Below are 17096 nucleotides of genomic sequence, written 5' to 3'. Positions count from 1 at the left end.
TTAAGCGATTCGTTCCTTGTGGGTATGTGTACAGTATGTTACATGAATATTGTGTCCCAACCTGGGCCTTTGGCTCCGATTATTCACATCCACACTCTTGACTCTAAGAAGACCAGACGAACTTCGGCCCTGAAGTCAGACACGGCCTCGCGAGGCGGCAACCGGAGCCTCTCACCTCTCACCTCACTTCTTGGGCGCACAGCAGTCTCCCGCCGTCCCCGCGGCCTTGTCGGCCAAGCCCCGGATGCCACAGCTCACGGCCGCGTCCCCTTCGGCGGCCTCGGCGGCCGGGGGCGCTTCGACCTCGCCGAAGTCTTTGGCTAAGGCGTCGCAGATCATGGCAAGCTTGAGATCCTTGTCCGACAAGCCCTTCGGATTGTGGGTCGTCCAACGGATGAAGGTTGTATTGTAGACCTATCGGCCATGTTCTCGTCAGCTGCATGGGGAGAAAGTGCGGTGTCTTGCGTCCTACCCGAGCCGGCCTGTTCAAGGGAGGCGAATCTCACGGATGACTTACGTTGGACCACTCGGGGTGGTGGTTGTGAGTTTTGCACTGCAGGCTCACGGCCGTCATGAAGTCCTTTTTTCCCCCAAGCATGCGTCAGCCAGTCCCGACACGTCTCACTCATTATTCAGACGCCGAGCCCGTATGAGAACCCGATAGCCTGGGAGCCAAGCATAGAGGAAGCAAGAGGTGGTTGTTTTTTATTACGTACCCACGTCTTTGCAAAGTTCTTAAACTTGAAACTCCTCTCTACTGCCTCCCCATCGTTCACCAGCGCCCAACGACCGCCTCCCAGCAACGTCTCCAGCGTCGAGGACAGCGAGGCCTCGTCGGAGCCCTTGGAGAACCGGGCTACGGCCCGTGCCGGAGCGGCGGACGTCGTCGACATGGTTCGCTGATGGCGGCGACGTTGTTGCTGCTGAATGGGCCTGGGAAGTGCTGCTAGCCCCGACGACGATGCTCTAAGGAACAGGGATGATGCGGTGAAGGATCGCGGCGTCTGGTGTGGGAGGCGACGGAGGAGGACCGGGGTGTTCATCTCCGAAGGCTTGGTGAGGGTGAGAGAGTGCGGCTCCCGCGACAGTGTTGTGAGGTATGGTCGGTTGTGAGATGCGGTGTAAGTTCTGCGGAGCGTCTGCGATGGGGTGGAAGGGAGCCGCAGACTTGGGTGTTGGGAGGGTGCCATGTTAGGGATGTACCCCCTGTTGGGCTTGCTTGTGGCCGAACCTCAGGTGGGGTTCTGGTGAGATCAGCCGGTCACCTGGTAACCGACCGCCATGCCTTGGGTACTCTTTACATAGGTAGGTATGTAGGTATCACAGTAGATGCTTTCCGTTTCTTCTATACTATACTGTGGTTGCAGGCCAAAGTTTTAGCCACCCTGCCAGGTAGATTTTGGGGATGTAGCCACACTCAGCTTCGCAGGAGTACAAGCAACTAAGGCATGTACACACGCATTTACGTGTCAACAGGGGCCAGGTTTGCTAGCCTAACCTTGCCGGCTACACAGCACAACAATTGGACTTACCACAGACCATAGTAGATAGCAGACAGTCTCATGCAACCATTTCCCCTCATCTCTCGTGCGGCAGCTCGCGTGATAGCCTGCCACGAGCAACCCCAGAGCGGTGGAGCCAACCCAGCCTCTCCGCGAAGGTCCACATCCAGTTTCCGGTATTGAGCTAACCTGCGTTCCTGTGTTTGGCAGGTCGTTTCCTCTGACTGTATCTGCTCACCTTATCAAAAAGGGGGATGGATGGATGGTTGAATCCTAAAGTGCCGGGGTAAGCTACCCCGCGTTGCCAAAGAGTGCATGACGGACGATGCGCTCTAAAGTGCGACGACGGCATACAAATGAGCTGCGTGCAATATCGTTCTGGGCTCATCCGATGTCGTTTTCACCGTTCATGGACTAAACCCACGTGAGTATGCTCAACTCCTGGCAACTAGCCTGAATAGCAGCCTACTTACGGCCCGTGGTCCTAGTCGTGCAAGGTCAGGAAGATCATCAACTATGCGCATCCCGGGTAGTAGGCCATTGGCGGCGGATGTATCAGCGCGATGTCCCATCGCCACCACTTCAAGGATATCCCGACTTCCTGTAATGTCCTCACCTGCATCGGAGCCGGTAGTGGAGTCAGCCGTCACTGTCATCATCGCTGACCTCCTCATCCCGGGCCGCGGCTCTCCCGCCAGAAATGCTGCCGTTGCTTTGGAGGACGGCAAGATCGCCCATGTCGGCGAGCATGACGAGCTCCCCGAAAAGTTCCGCGCAGTCAGGGCGGTCCACGTCCCAGTTCTCATGCCCGGCCTCTGGGATGTGCACACCCACTTCATCGGACTCGACGTGGTGACTGGCTTCGATACCGGTCTCTTTAACGTCCTGCCGGGGTCCAATGCCCTTGTTGGCGCCATCACCGTCGAAGACCTGGAAGAAACGCTGATGGCAGGATACACCTCTGTTCGAGAGCTTGGCGGGTACGCTGGCGACCTGGTCCCCGCCATTGAGAAAGGACGCCTCATAGGGCCGAACGTGTATTCGTCGATCGCTGCCATGTCCATCACCGGAGGACACGGAGACCAGCACTCTCTCCCTATCGAGTCGATGCTGAGATTTGCCGAATGTGGCGGCCCCTGCTCCATCGTCGACGGCGCAGACGACTGCACCAAGACCGTGAGGCTACTGGTCCGCCGAGGAGCGCGCTGCATCAAGGTCTGCTCCAGCGGCGGCGTCCTGAGTCTCTTGGACGATCCAGAGGATAGACAGTTCTCGGACGAGGAGCTCAAGGCCATCGTCGAAGAGGCGAGCCGCAGCCGACGCGCTGTTGGCGCTCATGCCATCGGGAAGGCTGGTATCATGGCCGCCCTCAAGGCCGGCGTCAAGAGCATCGAGCACGGCATGTACCTCGACGACGAGGTTGCCGATCTAATGATTGAGAAGGGGGCCATTTTCGTCCCTACCCACCATATTGTGACCACCATAAGCAAGGATACGTCGCAGCTACCGCCCCCTATCGCGCGCAAGGTCGAGAAGCTCGTCCAAAAGGCCAAGGACTCGTATAGGTTGGCCATCAGGAGAGGCGTCAAGATCGCTCTTGGCACGGACAGCGCCAGTAGCGACCGCACAAAGGGCATCTCACACGGTAACAACGCCATAGAGCTGTACTGGGCGGTGGAGAACGGCATGACGCCGCTGCAGGCCATCGAGGCGGGCACCGCGAATGGGCCGGGTGTTCTCGGCGGGATGGCGCCTCTGAGCGGCCAACTCAAGGAGGGATATGATGCGGACTTGATCGCTGTCGCAAAGAACCCCCTCAATGACATCGAGGTTCTGGTGAAGAAGGAGAACATTACCCATGTCTGGAAAGGGGGCAGGTTATTCAAGTCTCCCCCAGGGCACATGCCGGCGGTTGTGCTTTGAATGGGTGTGTGGCCCTGGGGCTGGCCAGTATTCCAAATTGGTGCTGCACGAACATGTAGCAGGTTCAACAAGAAAAGAAACACAGGCTTGTCTGCACGGCGGTAGTCCGCCTGCCATCAGTCAGCAACGAGCCTATCGGTGAATAACCAAACCTACGATGGTTTCCATATCCAACGTTGGCTCCCAGCCAGTCGCCGAAATGCCTCCGTCTGTGGACTATGGCTTAATGCAGGCCGACTGTTTAAAACAGTGCCGACGGAGTTCCTGGCGATGCAAGTGTGCCATCCGCAGTCACATTTGGCCTCGCCCCCCAATAGTTGTCGTGTTAAGTTGGCGCCCTGTCCCAGGATGGGGGAAGCCTACATACCAGGAACAACTGTTGACGACACAGCTCTGGCCATCTCCGCCTGCTGTTCTATCAATGAGGATACATCAGTATCTTGCCGTTCAATCAGGGCGAGTTGGAGTAGTTGACACGGTCAAAAGTTGAGGGCAGACTGAGAAAGGCAGATGCAGACCCGGGCTAGACAACCTCTTCAAGGGGATTCCTCAGCAGGGGCATTGGACTCCGCTGGTCAGGTCAGCGGTGAACAGATCTCCAGAACATTGTCAGTGACCTGAAGCTGATGTCTTGCGTCCGCAACGATGAGCGTCGTTGGAAATACCAAATGACTGGCATCGTCGTCGTATTCGTTCTTTGAAGGGATACGTGATGCTCCGGAGGCATAGTGCTGCGAATAACATGTCATTGGCTGCAGAGTGTGTGTGCCAGAACGCCAGCGCACAGACCCTGCATTCAACAACACCAGGTCCTTATGATTATATAAGTAAGTTGAGCATCGGGTGGGACAGGTCTTGTTGGCCGAGGAAAGTCCGTGCACCCAAAATCGCCGTCCTACCTTAGTGTGGCAGGTGTCTTTAGGGCCACCCGTTAGAGGAGAGAGGGGTTGGTTTCCTGGCAGCCGGGCAGCTGGAAACTTGACAGGCCTAGCAAGTTTCTGCCAAAAAACAGGCTCCTTGGTGAGGCACCTCACCACCGGAGTTTGGTGCATCGGGGCGATTGTTCAGCCATAAGGTGCGGAGGACCTCTCGGCATGGATCCCTAAAGCGCCGTGGCTGCCCTTGCCTTCGTCGGCCCTTTCGTAAAGCCCGTCGGCTCGCTTTACTGAATGTCGCTTGCTCGCCATTGGCAAATGTAGGTGTCGGCAAGTGTTCCAGTGGAGACTGGCTTGGATGAGGTAATTTATTGTCGGGCTTTCGCTCTGCGCTACCGCAACTCAAATGAACCAGTGCCTGGGTCGCATGGCTGACAAACCGGTTTTGCTGATTGTCTCGGCGATAGCGACATCATTCCCAATAAGTAATTGTAGACAGATGGGAGTAGCGCAAGCAGTACATCATTGATTGCTCGTTTTCTTGACCGCTCAAACAGCTTCGTTAGCGAAGCAAGTAGCATATAATTCCCGGCGAGAGTCACGTGGCAAAGCCATGCTGCCTGCCACAGCATATTCGCCGCCGTTCAAAGAGAGAGACCAATCCAGGTACGTCGCCGTCTCGTTCGTTGATCTGCACCTCGCATCTCAAAATCCACGCTTCAGCGAGCAATGAGAAGGTGAGAAAAATAGGAACACATAGCATTGAACTCTGTAAAGTACTTTGGACAATGCTCGCCTGAAAGCCTTGGATACGTACATCTATGTTGCCTGTCAAGGACAGGCCGACTCGAACCTCTCCTAAAAAAAAGCCTTTCATCCTTCTACCAACCAACTTATCGTGGCTTCTTGTAATGCCTGGCATCTCCCGTACGGTCCAGGGCCGTGAGTGTCTTCTTCGTCAACAAAGTCATCAACTTTTCGTGTCGTGCGACACAAAACGCGCCGCGTCGAGGCAGGAGACGATACAAAGATGGTGACAGGCGAGGTACTTCGCGAGCTGAGGCAGGCACAGGCCAAAGTACCTCTTCCATGCCTTCCCCTCCCTGCTCCTCTCTTCCTCTCTCTCTCTCTCTCTCTCTCCTCAACTTCATTAAATCAGTCGACCAACCAGCCAATCCTCCACTCCCAGCCACGCATTTCCCGCCTTTTCCCCTTTTCCCAAGCAAGAAATCATACCCATCGATTCTTTCGACCTCTTGTTATCACAAAACTGGGACGGCCGTTGGCATTCAAAACAGGACGACACGACACACTCAACGCGTCAAAACCCAGCGCTTGAGCTATTCCGCACATTTTCAATCACCGAGAGCTCGAGCTTCTCCCACACCTGGAAAGAAATAACTGAGGGAGTTGCATACTTCTGCCGCGGATCATCACAAAAAGAGGTCCAAGCTACGCGACCTGACCATTGCCTTGCCTTGCCTTGTACCTCACCTTTCTTACCTCATCTTCCACCTTGGCCCTTACCTCTCTGGAACAGGCACGGTACCTACGGATACCTTGCTGCACACCTTACGTTACCGCGTAAAGATACCCACACCCCCATCAGGTTTCCCCTCCTCGACGACGCGCTAAGGTCCCATTCGATTACCTAAACATTCGCTGAGCTGCCGCATCGGTCCTCCGCCTCATCCATTCTGCTCGTCCGGGCCCTCTTTATAAGTCGTGGCCGGGTGCCTGTAGTAATCAATTCTCCCGTCCACTTCATGCTGAGTCAGAACCGGAGCTTGAAGATGCAGAGCGCTTCGCCCTCGCCTTCTGCGAATACCACCACTAACACAGGTGAGTATTGAATGTCTTTTGCCTTTCTCCTTTCTCTCTCTTCTGTTCCCTGGTTCCCTTTCCTGAATCATCTTACCTTCGCGTCGTTCTACGGTTAGCAAGCCCTCTGCCAATTCCCGTCGATCCCGTACCATCCCTCCTCTCTGCCACCACCCTCTTCCTCTCTCTCTCTACCTCTCTCACTCTCTCACCTCTACCTCAATCCGTCCTCCAGGCCCAGTTGCTGGCCTGGCTCTCCGCCTTACCTCGGATTTCAATCGCTGCTTGCATTGTACCTTGCGCGGATCTCATGTACTCTGCGCAAGGGGAAGCTTTCCTCACCTTAAATTGCGTTGCAATCATCAATACCTGCTCTGTCGTAGGAGTGGTCGCGCTCCCACACCACCGCTGATATGTAATCACCCCCCCTTATCATCTTCCCCATCCATCAGCAGACTTCCCAAAACTACCTAGCAGTTGTCTGAGCTGCGCCTTTCCCTCTTTGTCTTCGCGATGTGTCGCTGGAAGCAAAACGAGACGAGGCGGAACACCGCGAAGACTCAGCTACGGCTCAGTCGGCTAGTTCTTGCACCTACTACACATCACGGCGCATCTTCCAGACCCTCCCAGACCCCTGCTACTACGGTCACTTCACAACTCCCTGGAATTCCATCGAGCTGCAATTCCCTATACTACATCAACCAGAAACAGCTCCGTATTTCACTTCCCCTCAGGCCATCCGCTTTTGACAAGTCTTGGCTTCGCACAGAGCTTCGACATTCGTTGCTGACATGACATGTCCTATCCACAGACGCCCACTTGCACGCGCAGCTTGAGCTACTAAGCAAGCACACCACGCCTAACTCGTCAGACAACGCGACGGTCCCATCCCGCGGAGCTCGTTCTCAATCTTCCAACCCATCGAGCGCGTCGCCTGCTCATGGCTATAGTAACGGCTCGACCTCGCCACCCGTCTTGCCGCCGATAGCCAACAACCACGCCGACTCCGAAGCGCATATCCATCCTGATCTCCGAGCTCGAGCTGCCCACGCGCCAGCCGTCAACATGATGCCCGCTGGCGTATCTTCTCAACCGCAACAGCAGCAGCAGCAACCGCCGCCGCCGCCGCAGCCTCAACAGCCGCAGCAACAGCAACAGATTGCACCGCCTCCGACGACTGCCGGACCATCTACAGCGCCTCCGATCCACTCCCCCCCGTCAGGCATGGCGCTGGACGAGACCGCCGAGGGCCGCAAAGCCAAGCGCGAGCTGTCGCAATCTAAGCGCGCCGCACAAAACCGAGCTGCCCAGGTATGTACACACAATGAGAGACGACTCGGGATCAATGGCGCTTGGTCACCTCGCGCATGATGCAGAGTCACGTCAGCCAGACTGCCCGGCCACCCACTGCTGCCAAGCCCGCAATACCCAGCTTCGTTTACTACTTGCCAAAGGGCTCGCGCTGACCTGATGCACTACAGAGGGCTTTCCGCCAGCGCAAGGAGGGGTACATCAAGAAGCTCGAGCAGCAAGTCCGAGACTATATGGAGATGGAGCAGCAGTACAAGGCGACGCAGTCGGAGAATTACGCCTTGCGCGAGTACGTGATTCACCTTCAGTCACGCTTGCTTGATGTCCAGGGCGAAGTTCCTCAACCTCCCCCCAACGTCAACCTTCAGCACCCGCCCATGCCGCCTCCTGCCGCGGTTCCTACAAGTGGTCCAGAGGTCGCGCCCAGCAATGGGGGCGCCGGTCCTCTGGAAGCTGTTGCGCAAGCAGTGGCGGGGCTGCAGGCTCAAGAGCAGCTAGCAGAGAGACAACAGTTCACAAGCAAAGGCTTCCAGGCCGAGCAGGTTAAGGACGAAGCGCGGCGGGAGAGCGAGGAGATTGATCCCCAGCTGCCTGACGGCCTCCCAGCCCCAACTGCCTCCATGTGAATGCGCTTGAGGAACAAAGGCGCGTCGCATTACAATCTCATTGGTTTTCACGTCGCTGGCGTTGCGGTACAATGGTTTGTCAAGATATTACTAGTGGACTGGCGTTACCGGCATGGTTTCTTCTACCCACATTTTGCAGGTGTTTCGTTACGATGCCCTCGGGCTGTGGTTCTTCATCAAAAGGGAGAGGACGGGGAGCGGTAGTTGTTGTGGTTGTCGCGATGTTGGCACGAGAGCGAGCGTGTCAAGTGAGGGATTTGGAGGAGGGCTTGATGAAAACCGCTCGGCAGCAACCCTGATCATTGTTTGTATGTGACGGTTCCTACGCCGGTGGCCCCATATGGCATGGGAAGAGGTCTTGCGTTGGCCGGCTTTCACCAGCACGACCTGGTTGGCCTCGGCTAGACCCGGTTCCCCGTCGCAGATAGTCTTCGCTGAATCACTTTGCCTTCTCACTCACTACCTGATAGATGCTGCCCACGTGGTGACGCGACTTGATCCAGAATCAGGAGGGTGCAGGTTTGGAGTGGAACGGCACGCAGATCGTACAAAGAAAGGCAATGAAGCCTGCTTTTTTTTTCTTTTCTCGTCGATTTGAAAATAAACGGATAAACGAAAACCCCACAGCATTGATGTCTTCCCCGCGTCCCACTCATGTTCCTCTGCCCTTAGACCTGCCGTGCTACGAAGCGCCTCTGTTTCCGATTGACTGATCATACATACGACATGTTGCCGAGGTCGTGTTCCTGTGGAACAGAAAGTTAGCTTTTAACCCGGGGGGAGGAGGGTGGGGCGAACGAGAAAAATGCTGAGGGATACGACAGGGTTCAAGGACCATGACTAACCTTGATATACTCGGAGCCCTTCTCCTGGTACTCCTCCCGCGTGATGGTGGCGGCCTTCCACGCGGATGAGCCCGCCCACCCAGCAGCGCCCTTCCAGGCGTCATTGAGAGCGTCCTGGGCGCGGCGGATGGCGAGGGGCGCGCCGGCCGGGAGCAGCGGCGTCAGGCCCTGGCGGAGGCGGTCGTCGAAGCCGCGGAATAGGCTGTTACCGCCCGTGAGGAAGACGTCCCTCAGGAAGTCGTCGCGGTTGGGGACGCCGCCGAGGCGCTGGTTGAGGATGTCGCCGACGATCTCGACGAGACCTCCCTGATCGACGCCGGCGATGGATGGCTGAAACACAACCTCGGGCACGCGGATGCGCTCAACGTTGAGGTGAATCTGGTTTAACTCGGCCTGTGAGCCGGCGTCGAACGGCCGCGGGCCGCGCGTGAAAGCGTGCAGCATCGACTTGGACCAGTCTGTCTGCGCTTCGTGGGTGTGCTCGTACGTGAAGTCGGGGTCGTAGCGGAGCAGGTCCTCCTCGTACGTCTTGAGGTTCGCCTCGAGGTTCTCCTCCTCCTGCTCGTCGTCGCTGTTGTCGCCGACGGTGATCTGGCGGTACACGCCCCAGTCGTCGTCGTTGGCGCCAAAGTTGTCGTCGTCGCCGCCGCGGCGGCGCTTCTTGGTCGGGTTGTCCGAGGCGAGATTGGCGATGCTCTTCATGCGGATCTGCGACGCGAGCGACTTGCGGTTGCCGAGGTCCTGCTTGAGACGCTCGCGCTCCTTCATCTTCTGGAGCGTGACGGCACGGGCCTGGCGCCTCTCTTCGAGCCAACCCTCGAGGTCGTTCTCGCGGCGCTCCTCGTCCAGCCGCTTCTCCTCCTCAATGCGAGCCTTCTCGGCCTCCTTCTCGGCCTTGGCGCGCGCGCGCGCGTCGTGGTTCGACTTCATGAGCTTCTGCTGGCGCTTGGCCTTGAGGCCGGCGTCGTCCAGCTCCTCGTCCGGCACATCCAAGAGGTCGAACACGGGCTCCTGCTGCTCCTCCGTCGGGTCACCGCCGACATCCTTGGTCCGCGCCTTTTTGACCGCCTTCTCCAAGGTTGCGATGGCCCTTTCCAGGGCCGCTTCGTCCTTGAGATCGTTACTGTCCAGCAGCCGCCTGATATCTTTCTTATTGGTCTGCTGCTCCAGCTTGGCTTGAAGCTTCTTGAGTGATTCGAGCTCGTTCTCCTTCCGCATGAGCTTCTCCAGGCGCATCTTTGCCGCTTGCTCCTGTAGGCGTCTGCCGCTCTCCTTCTTCCGCTCGGCGATGCGTGCCAGCTCCTCCTCGGTTTTCTGCACAATCACCTCCTCCGTGAAGGGGTACTGAATGACGATATCCCGGTCCTCAAGTCCGGTCCAGTCCAGATATCCCCGCAGCTCGTTGTCGTAGTCCTTCGAGACGTATGCGTGGTCACGAAGCATATGCTCGGCCTGCGATACGTTGAGCTTCCCAGTGAAGGCAGGGTATTTCAGTCGGATCAGCCGCAGCAGGTACTCTGCGGCGTGCCACCCTCCCCAGTTCAGCCTCGTTGCCTGATTCAACATCGCCTTGTGGTTGTAGACGGGTATTACATGCGTGGAGGTGTAAGACGACGAAACGACTATGCCCGTGTTCCCCTTGTTGTGTGCGTACGAGAAGAGCGAATCGATACCGTATGCCAGTGACGGCGCGCCGTAGCATTCAAAGACGATTTCCGTCATTGCTGTGCGGGTGTCAGTTGCGCAGCAGTGGAGGTTTCCACAAGACCAGCTTACATTTTCGGGAGTAAGGTAGGTTGGCCACTGTCTCCGTCATGACGATGGGCATGTCGATGGACGCATCGTCGCCGTTCAACCCAAGCTTGAGGAAGATGTAGTCTAGGACGTGTTCCATGACATCCCAGTTGCTGATTATTCCCGTCCCTTGCTCGTGTGCATACCGGATATGGCTTCTTGCCGTCGTGTCGGCGTAGCAATCGCTGCCGGCGAAGGAGTACGTCTTGCCAGCTTTTCGATCGCGGTACTTGGACATGATGGGGGGGATGTTCAACCTCGGATTATCCTCGAAGGACCATCCTGCGCGTACCGCAGAAGAGCCTGGTGGTGATGGCTAGTTAGCTAGGAAAGAACTCCCAATGGCCCCGCCGGGTTGCTGGGGAGCTTACCGTTGTCGATGACGATGGCTGCGCCCCCGGAGGGCTGCGCCATTGCCTTCTCCCGTCCATCGTGCTGCACCGGAATTGGCTTCTCGAACTTGGCCTCCTTCACGGGGAAAACCTTCGCAGATGGGTACGTTCTCTGGGGAGGTGCCGGCAGAGGGGGGATTTCGCCTGTTGCTGAGGGTGCCATCGCGACGTTCGTTCGTGGTCAGGTCCTAGGATGTCGCGGCGCGACAGACCATGCTCGGGTAACGGACAGTTGTCGTTCGGTTCGAATTCGTTCGTGCCTGTTTGCTTTGTTCGAAGGAGTTTTGCAAGAGACGTCTACGCCACGTGTGGCGGGTTCAATGTGCCTTTCGATTACGGTTATTAGAGTTGCGATGCGCCTATGATGCGAGGCTGCGAGGCTGTAAATTTCAGTGGACCCTTACCTCGCTCGTGCTGCTCGTGACGCAGTGCAGCTTTGTGATCCTAGCGCAGTTCAGTGAGAATGCGTCTCGATCCGTACCCAAGTTGCCCCGGATCAACGCTTTCGTGAATGTTGCAAATTAAGATGACCAATTACGTCTGTATTTTGAGGACATTCACGTTGGTTCGAATTTATTTGCTTCTATCTATGAATTGAAATCCTCTATGGCGAGGGTAGCAACTTCTCGTTGGGGGTATTTGTGCTACAACTTCTTGGTTGCAACTGCACCTGAATCACTCTCATCAGTCTTGTCTCATTCCTCGTCCAGATCGCCGGCCATACAGCGATCGCCCTCAAGGGGTTCACGAAGGCGGCTTCAAATTGTCGGTCGCTGGCATAAGGTTAACAATTGGTCGACGCTGTTGTGCTTACAGACCTACCCTCAAGATGGAACAAAACGTTGGATTGGTAGTTCTTAAACATCTGAGCAACGAGCTCGACGTTCATGTTCTGGATGTTGATCTCCTTGAAGTTTCATCAGGCAGTGCTCCCATATATCACCAAATAGTTAAACCAACCTGTAAAGCTTTGTTCATGACCACAACAGCCTCGTTGAGTTTTTCCTAAACGCCATGTAAGTCGCATCGACCTCGAATGGCTTCGAGGTAAGAGACCTTCCTTACCACGTTGGTGATGATGCGAGAAAGCAGCAAGTTCTGCTGATGCTCATGAGGACTTTCCTACAAGTGAGTCAGCATCTTTGGTCTAGAGCTTCAAGTCAATCTGGTCGAATGATTTGCCATCGTACCATCTTGTCGGGGATTGTGTGTATGCGATGGTGGTGTGTTTGTTTACTTAATGAACTATCCCACACAAGTCACTGCCTTAGTGAGATACCTAGGTACAAGCAGCCTTCGAGGATCTTTCACCGAACTCACCGAGCTGGCTAACTCAGGCGGTCAGCATTGGCAGAATAAGCTCCCCTGTCACTGCTTCAATCACTGTGCTTGACAAGCCATCCGTCCTCAATCCGGCCAGCAAAGGACCTCGAGACCCTGTTCAAGAAGCAACATCCGCGCGACATACCGAGAACGAAGACATGGCGGCCCCGAAAGAAGCGACAGAGGCGCAAATTGCCCACCAGGCGCTCCTCGACGAGCTCGATATCCACTCCATTCACAAGAGCTTCCGCAACGCGTCCTGGAGACCTAACCAGCGCCGCAACAAGAACATCAAGACCATCCTTGGCGACGCTTCCCGCCGCGAGGCCTCAGCTTTGGCGACCCCGCAACAAGAGGAAGCGAGCGCTGCGGCCACGCCAACGGCAGACAAGCACGGCGGCGGCGGCGACGACGGCCTCTCGACGAGCGGCACCTCGACGCCCGCAAACGCCACCGGCAACGACAACGACAATCCCAACCTGGCACAGGCCTCGCGCAGTCTGTCGAAGCTCGTCTTGGAAAAGAGCCTGCGATCCAACGGTGGCAGCGGCGGCCCTGGCCCGAGCGTGACGTATACCAACATTGAGTCGGCGCCGTCACTGGCGCACACGAGGCGGTACTGCGACATCACGGGCCTGCCGGCGCCATACGTGGACCCCAAGACCCGGTTGCGGTACCACGACAAGGAGGTGTTTGGATTGATCCGGACCCTGCCGCAGGGCGCGGCCGAGCAGTACCTTGAAGCGCGCGGCGCGCATACCGTCCTCAAATAGGCACGCCAGGCCATGGCTATGCGCATTACGGGGACTAGTGGTTGGCGTGATACGACATCACAAGGAGTGCTGCAATCCTGCAGTTATTGCGGTGCAGGCGTTTTAGGGGTTGCTTCTTCACTACTACTACTGCTACTACCAAGACACGGCGTCATTGGGGAATGGGGGGACAAGCATGCGTCAAGGCGGGTTTTCGAATTGTCATTCACACTGGTATTCGCAGCTAACGGGCTGGAGACTGGAATTGTATGTGCGACCAACAAAGTCAAATCTCAACTATACAGCCCTGCGCCTTTCGGCATAGGGTGCTAGATGACACTCCGGCTTAATCGTGATAAACGGTTGTTCTCCGCCTGTGAATCGACAGATTACCGAGAACGTATGGGGAGACGATACTCAGTTGCCATAGCTTAGAAGCTACGGCCGCCGCGGCAGAACTGCAATAGCAGTTTGGTGTGTTGTCACCTACCATGTGTTGATTGACCAGATGCTTGCCAATCCTGATGCTGGCCGGGTAGGGGCCGGCCACACGAAGTGTCTGCTTGTGATCGACAAGAGCCGTTGTTTCGGATGCCATCATCATCTGATGGCAGACCACAAGAACAATCAAATCCTTGAAAGAATGTACCGTAGGCTCGAATAAGAGGTACTGCGGTATTCGGGAAGAATGATACCTCTCATCCACAGCCAAGTCCGTCATCCAGTGGAACTTCGGACGAGGCGCCAGTGCAGAAGAGAATGCGCAGACAGCGCTCTGCCGAGCGAATCGACATTGACTTTCAGTACAGAACGTTGATTTGGCGTGCTAGAATAAGTTGCGACCTTGCCGGCTAACGACTCTTCAAGCGTGCATCGCCGAGAACTCGATCGCAAAGTGAGGAAAGGCTTGATGGGAATGGGAGGAAAAACGACTACAGAAATTTTCCAATTGCTGAGCGGGTTAAATCCGTCCACTGGAAGAAGCCACGGCCTCATCTGATTGGTCAAGTTACGTAGTGCACACCCGCACGACCAAAGATATCTGTGACGGCGCGGCAGTAGCAACAGCGTGGTTCACAACAGCAGCAGCAAGGACCCCTGCTCGCGTGCCAGAAACCGATGTCTGCTTACCCCTGGTGATCTGTTCTTTGTTAAACCAAAAATTACAGATACTTGGTCGCCCAACAATAAGCCAATACCTATCAATCCGGCGAGTCTCTCACACACTCTCTACCCCTAATCTTCAATCCTCAGTACCGCGTCGAAGTCGAATACGGCCAGAGAAGAAAACATAATTCTTGACGACACGAGTTGAAAGTTGCCCTCGAAGTCCTATACGCCCACCCGGCCCAAAGTAATCCGAAATGTCGTCGATGTGGATGTCCGATACCCAAAGTACGTGCATGCGCTGCGGAGCTCTATAACAGCAGCGTCCGGCCACTTCCAATATTCTTTCTTCCCGTGAGCGATCACGGCTGACCTGTGTTATAGAAATCGGAGTGATTTTTTGCTCCGGAGGTAGGTTTGCGCCCGTCCCAAGCTGTGGCGCATAGAAGAGCACACGGCAGGACAAGAGTCCGCCGGAGCTGACGCCGGCTTTCGCACTCGACCAGGCGGTTTCTTCCTCATCGGCGGAGTGATGCTCTTCTTCGACCGGGCCATGTAAGTCTTTCTGCCGCTCCCCGTCCCCCTTGCGACGGCGCAGCTAACTGGGTCCCTACGCAGGCTTGCCATGGGAAACGTACGAAGCCCACCCTCTTTTCCGTGAAACGATGAACAACCCATCCACCAACCCAATCGTCCTGATGCAGAACACGATTAGCTGACCTCCGTTTGCACACCTGTCAGATCCTATTCCTCATTGGCCTTACAATCATCATCGGACCCCAAAAGACGCTCCTCTTCTTCGCGCGGAAACAAAAGGCAAAGGGCACGGCGGCCTTCTTCGCGGGGCTCGCCTTGATCCTGCTGCGGTGGCCCCTGATCGGCTTCTGCGTCGAGCTCTACGGCATCATGGTTCTGTTTGGCGACTTCCTCGGCACCATCGCCGCGTTCGCACGCAACATTCCGGTTATCGGGCCGTACATCGGGGTCGCCGTCGACCGGTCCGGGGTCGGACGGAGGAATGCCGAGCTGCCTGTATAGATGCCGGTTGGCATGGTCAGATTGGATATCGGCCTGGCTGAAGCTTTGAGCTACAGCCGCAGCGTCTCCAAAACTTTCGGGCACTCAGTAACGGGATCTTAGAAAAGCGTATAAGAGGGGTTCAATACCACAACGGCGCACTTTGACGAACCCGAAGGGATAGTAGGATGTGTGCCGTATCCAGTTGTGCACTAGACAAAGTTAGACGGTCGGCCATAACAGCAGTACGAAGTCATCCCACACATAACGACTGAATGAAAGACGCTTGAACATGCTCGATCCGAAGATGCACTGAGGCATTGAGGCACACGCGACATGCTCGGTCCGGTGTCTTTGGGACGCGGCCGCGACTAAGCGAAGATTCCGCCATTGGTAACTCTTGCTAATCTAGTGTTCGTCGAATTCATGTGTCAAATCCTCGTGTGTGGCTATGTGCGGGAGCGAGCTGCCCAGCCTGCCTCGCACACATCACAGCTCTTCAGGGATGCCTTAAAAAACAACCCCACCCCCACCCCGCCTCCCTTTGCGCCAATCCACTCCACGATGGTTGTTTAGTAGCCCACACTAACGAGGTAGTCCGCCAGCTTCTGCACCGCCTGTGTAGCGTTACCGGCCTGCTGGACCTCGCTGTGGTGACCGAGAAGAACGGCCTGGGTGGATTTGGCGACGGCGATGCCCTCCTTGCCCTGTTCGATCTTGTCAGAGTTGTATGCATTGTGGCGTGGATGCCGTATCGACCAACCTTGCGCGCGTAGATAGCTCCATCCTCGGCACGGGCCATGACGTATCTTTCGCCGCCAATGAAGAGACCGTCGGCGAAGGCCTTGTCCGTCACGGTCTTGTCGCCCTTGACAATATCTGCGATGACCTTCATTTCGGTAGCGGAGAGCTGCAATGCGCGAAGCAAAACGTCAGTAAGGCGAAGGTGAGTAAGGTGTTGGAGACGACGAAGCTTGACGTACGGTGAAACCGGCAGTGGACGCCCACGCGCTGTCGCCAGCGATGCTGATGATGGCGGCCTTGTCAACATGGCCGGTGCCAACCAAGCTACAAATCCCACACACATCAGTCTTCTGTCCAGATATAGTCCATCGAGTCCTCCTCGGAATGCAAATGCCGAGGATGGAGCTTGTTCTGGTGGTGCAAGTCTACCTGGTATCAACGTAAGCTGTGACGAGACGGTTAGCTGTCTGATTTCTTAAGGTGGGGGGTTTCCTTGAGAGTGGCCTCTTCAGGAAGAGGGAGGGGGAGCTGCCACCGCCGCATCGACCTCTTTGTCGGGGGACTGCACTGCGCACTGAGCTATGAGGGGCTTACCTTGCCACGACATTGTGAAGAAAGAAGAGGAACAAGAGACTAGTGCTCGCTGGTGCAAATCAAAGAGAAAGAGACAAGAAGCTTCTGTGTGTCGAAGGGTGTGTGTAAAAGCTCAAGCTTTGACGCGGTGTGGAATATGGGGGAGAGAGAGGAACTCGGTTTGTGACTGTTGATGTTTCTTGTTCCTCTTTCCTGCCTGACGTGCCCCTCCCAGGGATACATCAATTTTTGGGTCCAGCGGGCCGGGCGGGGTATTTCGCTACCTGCTGAGAGGTCGTCAATGGTGCCAAAGTAGCGGTGCAGGATACTTCCTTCAGCGTCCGCGCCGACTAGGCGAGTACCTGGGTTTCTCGGTGCTTCCACTCCCGGCATCTCTGCTTTGTCCCCAGCAGCAGCAGCTCGATTACCAAAAGCCACTTATCCAAACATCTCATCAGTTTCAATTTTCTTATATTTGGGGTTCTCCCGCC

General features: G+C 56.1%; 9 protein-coding genes across 9 annotated transcripts; 4 read left to right on the top strand and 5 right to left on the bottom strand.

Moving 5' to 3' along the window:
• Nucleotides 1-6: 6 nt before the first annotated feature.
• On the bottom strand, nucleotides 7-1212 carry CDEST_05203 (Putative pterin 4 alpha carbinolamine dehydratase). The gene is made up of 3 exons (XM_062921362.1): nucleotides 717-1212; nucleotides 518-580; nucleotides 7-414 (listed from the first exon to the last, which is right to left on the bottom strand). Exons 1-3 carry the CDS (start codon nucleotides 1188-1190, stop codon nucleotides 184-186), a joined length of 768 nt encoding a protein of 255 aa, XP_062777413.1. The 5' UTR covers nucleotides 1191-1212; the 3' UTR covers nucleotides 7-183.
• Nucleotides 1213-2108: 896 nt separating this feature from the next.
• On the top strand, nucleotides 2109-3425 carry CDEST_05202 (Putative metal-dependent hydrolase, composite domain superfamily; the record flags this gene model as incomplete). The annotated part of the gene is made up of 1 exon (XM_062921361.1): nucleotides 2109-3425. One exon carries the CDS (start codon nucleotides 2109-2111, stop codon nucleotides 3423-3425), a length of 1317 nt encoding a protein of 438 aa, XP_062777412.1.
• Nucleotides 3426-5169: 1744 nt separating this feature from the next.
• On the top strand, nucleotides 5170-8654 carry CDEST_05201 (Putative basic-leucine zipper domain-containing protein). The gene is made up of 3 exons (XM_062921360.1): nucleotides 5170-6142; nucleotides 6933-7432; nucleotides 7603-8654. Exons 1-3 carry the CDS (start codon nucleotides 6067-6069, stop codon nucleotides 8056-8058), a joined length of 1032 nt encoding a protein of 343 aa, XP_062777411.1. The 5' UTR covers nucleotides 5170-6066; the 3' UTR covers nucleotides 8059-8654.
• On the bottom strand, nucleotides 6062-11502 carry CDEST_05200 (Putative Actin family, ATPase, nucleotide binding domain-containing protein). Its single transcript, XM_062921359.1, has 4 exons — nucleotides 11069-11502; nucleotides 10680-11000; nucleotides 8904-10627; nucleotides 6062-8804 (listed from the first exon to the last, which is right to left on the bottom strand). Exons 1-4 carry the CDS (start codon nucleotides 11250-11252, stop codon nucleotides 8772-8774), a joined length of 2262 nt encoding a protein of 753 aa, XP_062777410.1. The 5' UTR covers nucleotides 11253-11502; the 3' UTR covers nucleotides 6062-8771.
• Nucleotides 11503-11610: 108 nt separating this feature from the next.
• CDEST_05199 (Putative DASH complex subunit Dad4 protein) lies at nucleotides 11611-12370 on the bottom strand. Its single transcript, XM_062921358.1, has 5 exons — nucleotides 12280-12370; nucleotides 12155-12211; nucleotides 12050-12094; nucleotides 11908-11996; nucleotides 11611-11862 (listed from the first exon to the last, which is right to left on the bottom strand). The coding sequence occupies exons 1-5, from the start codon at nucleotides 12280-12282 to the stop codon at nucleotides 11694-11696; spliced, it is 363 nt and encodes a 120-aa protein (XP_062777409.1). The 5' UTR covers nucleotides 12283-12370; the 3' UTR covers nucleotides 11611-11693.
• Nucleotides 12371-12490: 120 nt separating this feature from the next.
• On the top strand, nucleotides 12491-13208 carry CDEST_05198 (Putative INO80 complex, subunit Ies6 protein). The gene has a single exon (XM_062921357.1). The coding sequence runs from the start codon at nucleotides 12571-12573 to the stop codon at nucleotides 13183-13185; it is 615 nt and encodes a 204-aa protein (XP_062777408.1). The 5' UTR covers nucleotides 12491-12570; the 3' UTR covers nucleotides 13186-13208.
• Nucleotide 13209: 1 nt separating this feature from the next.
• CDEST_05197 (uncharacterized protein) lies at nucleotides 13210-14074 on the bottom strand. Its single transcript, XM_062921356.1, has one exon. It carries the CDS (start codon nucleotides 13883-13885, stop codon nucleotides 13511-13513), a length of 375 nt encoding a protein of 124 aa, XP_062777407.1. The 5' UTR covers nucleotides 13886-14074; the 3' UTR covers nucleotides 13210-13510.
• A 227-nt stretch (nucleotides 14075-14301) lies between these two features.
• On the top strand, nucleotides 14302-15582 carry CDEST_05196 (Putative vesicle transport protein, Got1/SFT2). The gene is made up of 5 exons (XM_062921355.1): nucleotides 14302-14559; nucleotides 14656-14682; nucleotides 14778-14826; nucleotides 14890-14905; nucleotides 15013-15582. Exons 1-5 carry the CDS (start codon nucleotides 14529-14531, stop codon nucleotides 15307-15309), a joined length of 420 nt encoding a protein of 139 aa, XP_062777406.1. The 5' UTR covers nucleotides 14302-14528; the 3' UTR covers nucleotides 15310-15582.
• Nucleotides 15583-15674: 92 nt separating this feature from the next.
• Nucleotides 15675-16810, bottom strand: CDEST_05195 (Putative profilin). Its single transcript, XM_062921354.1, has 5 exons — nucleotides 16627-16810; nucleotides 16462-16477; nucleotides 16272-16356; nucleotides 16052-16198; nucleotides 15675-15995 (listed from the first exon to the last, which is right to left on the bottom strand). Exons 1-5 carry the CDS (start codon nucleotides 16637-16639, stop codon nucleotides 15861-15863), a joined length of 396 nt encoding a protein of 131 aa, XP_062777405.1. The 5' UTR covers nucleotides 16640-16810; the 3' UTR covers nucleotides 15675-15860.
• Nucleotides 16811-17096: the final 286 nt, after the last annotated feature.

The sequence above is a fragment of the Colletotrichum destructivum genome, chromosome 3, assembly GCF_034447905.1.
Source record: "Colletotrichum destructivum chromosome 3, complete sequence".
Classification (NCBI taxonomy): Eukaryota; Fungi; Ascomycota; class Sordariomycetes; order Glomerellales; family Glomerellaceae; genus Colletotrichum; species Colletotrichum destructivum.
The sequence above is the reverse complement of the archived record's forward strand: the minus strand, read 5'-3'. Positions and strand labels throughout refer to the sequence as shown.

What these genes read in the sequence shown, in the direction of transcription:
- CDEST_05196 (XM_062921355.1), top strand. Translation starts at nt 14,529, where the DNA reads ATGTCGTCGATGTGGATGTCCGATACCCAAA. An exon ending in GTGGATGTCCGATACCCAAA is followed by an intron (nt 14,560 to 14,655) that starts GTACGTGCATGC and finishes CCTGTGTTATAG; the next exon opens with AAATCGGAGTGATTTTTTGC. An exon ending in AGTGATTTTTTGCTCCGGAG is followed by an intron (nt 14,683 to 14,777) that starts GTAGGTTTGCGC and finishes GCACTCGACCAG; the next exon opens with GCGGTTTCTTCCTCATCGGC.
- CDEST_05199 (XM_062921358.1), bottom strand. An exon ending in TCATGAACAAAGCTTTACAG is followed by an intron (nt 11,997 to 12,049) that starts GTTGGTTTAACT and finishes TGAAACTTCAAG; the next exon opens with GAGATCAACATCCAGAACAT. An exon ending in TTGTTCCATCTTGAGGGTAG is followed by an intron (nt 11,863 to 11,907) that starts GTCTGTAAGCAC and finishes ACCTTATGCCAG; the next exon opens with CGACCGACAATTTGAAGCCG.
- CDEST_05203 (XM_062921362.1), bottom strand. Translation starts at nt 1,190, where the DNA reads ATGGCACCCTCCCAACACCCAAGTCTGCGGCTCCCTTCCACCCCATCG. An exon ending in AGAACTTTGCAAAGACGTGG is followed by an intron (nt 581 to 716) that starts GTACGTAATAAA and finishes GGGGGAAAAAAG; the next exon opens with GACTTCATGACGGCCGTGAG. An exon ending in ACCACCCCGAGTGGTCCAAC is followed by an intron (nt 415 to 517) that starts GTAAGTCATCCG and finishes CATGGCCGATAG; the next exon opens with GTCTACAATACAACCTTCAT.
- CDEST_05198 (XM_062921357.1), top strand. Translation starts at nt 12,571, where the DNA reads ATGGCGGCCCCGAAAGAAGCGACAGAGGCGCAAATTGCCCACCAGGCG.
- CDEST_05197 (XM_062921356.1), bottom strand. Translation starts at nt 13,885, where the DNA reads ATGACGGACTTGGCTGTGGATGAGAGGTATCATTCTTCCCGAATACCG.
- CDEST_05201 (XM_062921360.1), top strand. Translation starts at nt 6,067, where the DNA reads ATGCTGAGTCAGAACCGGAGCTTGAAGATGCAGAGCGCTTCGCCCTCG. An exon ending in GAATACCACCACTAACACAG is followed by an intron (nt 6,143 to 6,932) that starts GTGAGTATTGAA and finishes TCCTATCCACAG; the next exon opens with ACGCCCACTTGCACGCGCAG. An exon ending in CACAAAACCGAGCTGCCCAG is followed by an intron (nt 7,433 to 7,602) that starts GTATGTACACAC and finishes GATGCACTACAG; the next exon opens with AGGGCTTTCCGCCAGCGCAA.
- CDEST_05195 (XM_062921354.1), bottom strand. An exon ending in CGTCCACTGCCGGTTTCACC is followed by an intron (nt 16,199 to 16,271) that starts GTACGTCAAGCT and finishes CGCGCATTGCAG; the next exon opens with CTCTCCGCTACCGAAATGAA. An exon ending in GAGCTATCTACGCGCGCAAG is followed by an intron (nt 15,996 to 16,051) that starts GTTGGTCGATAC and finishes AAGATCGAACAG; the next exon opens with GGCAAGGAGGGCATCGCCGT.
- CDEST_05200 (XM_062921359.1), bottom strand. Translation starts at nt 11,252, where the DNA reads ATGGCACCCTCAGCAACAGGCGAAATCCCCCCTCTGCCGGCACCTCCC. An exon ending in AGCCATCGTCATCGACAACG is followed by an intron (nt 11,001 to 11,068) that starts GTAAGCTCCCCA and finishes CATCACCACCAG; the next exon opens with GCTCTTCTGCGGTACGCGCA. An exon ending in CCTACCTTACTCCCGAAAAT is followed by an intron (nt 10,628 to 10,679) that starts GTAAGCTGGTCT and finishes ACACCCGCACAG; the next exon opens with CAATGACGGAAATCGTCTTT.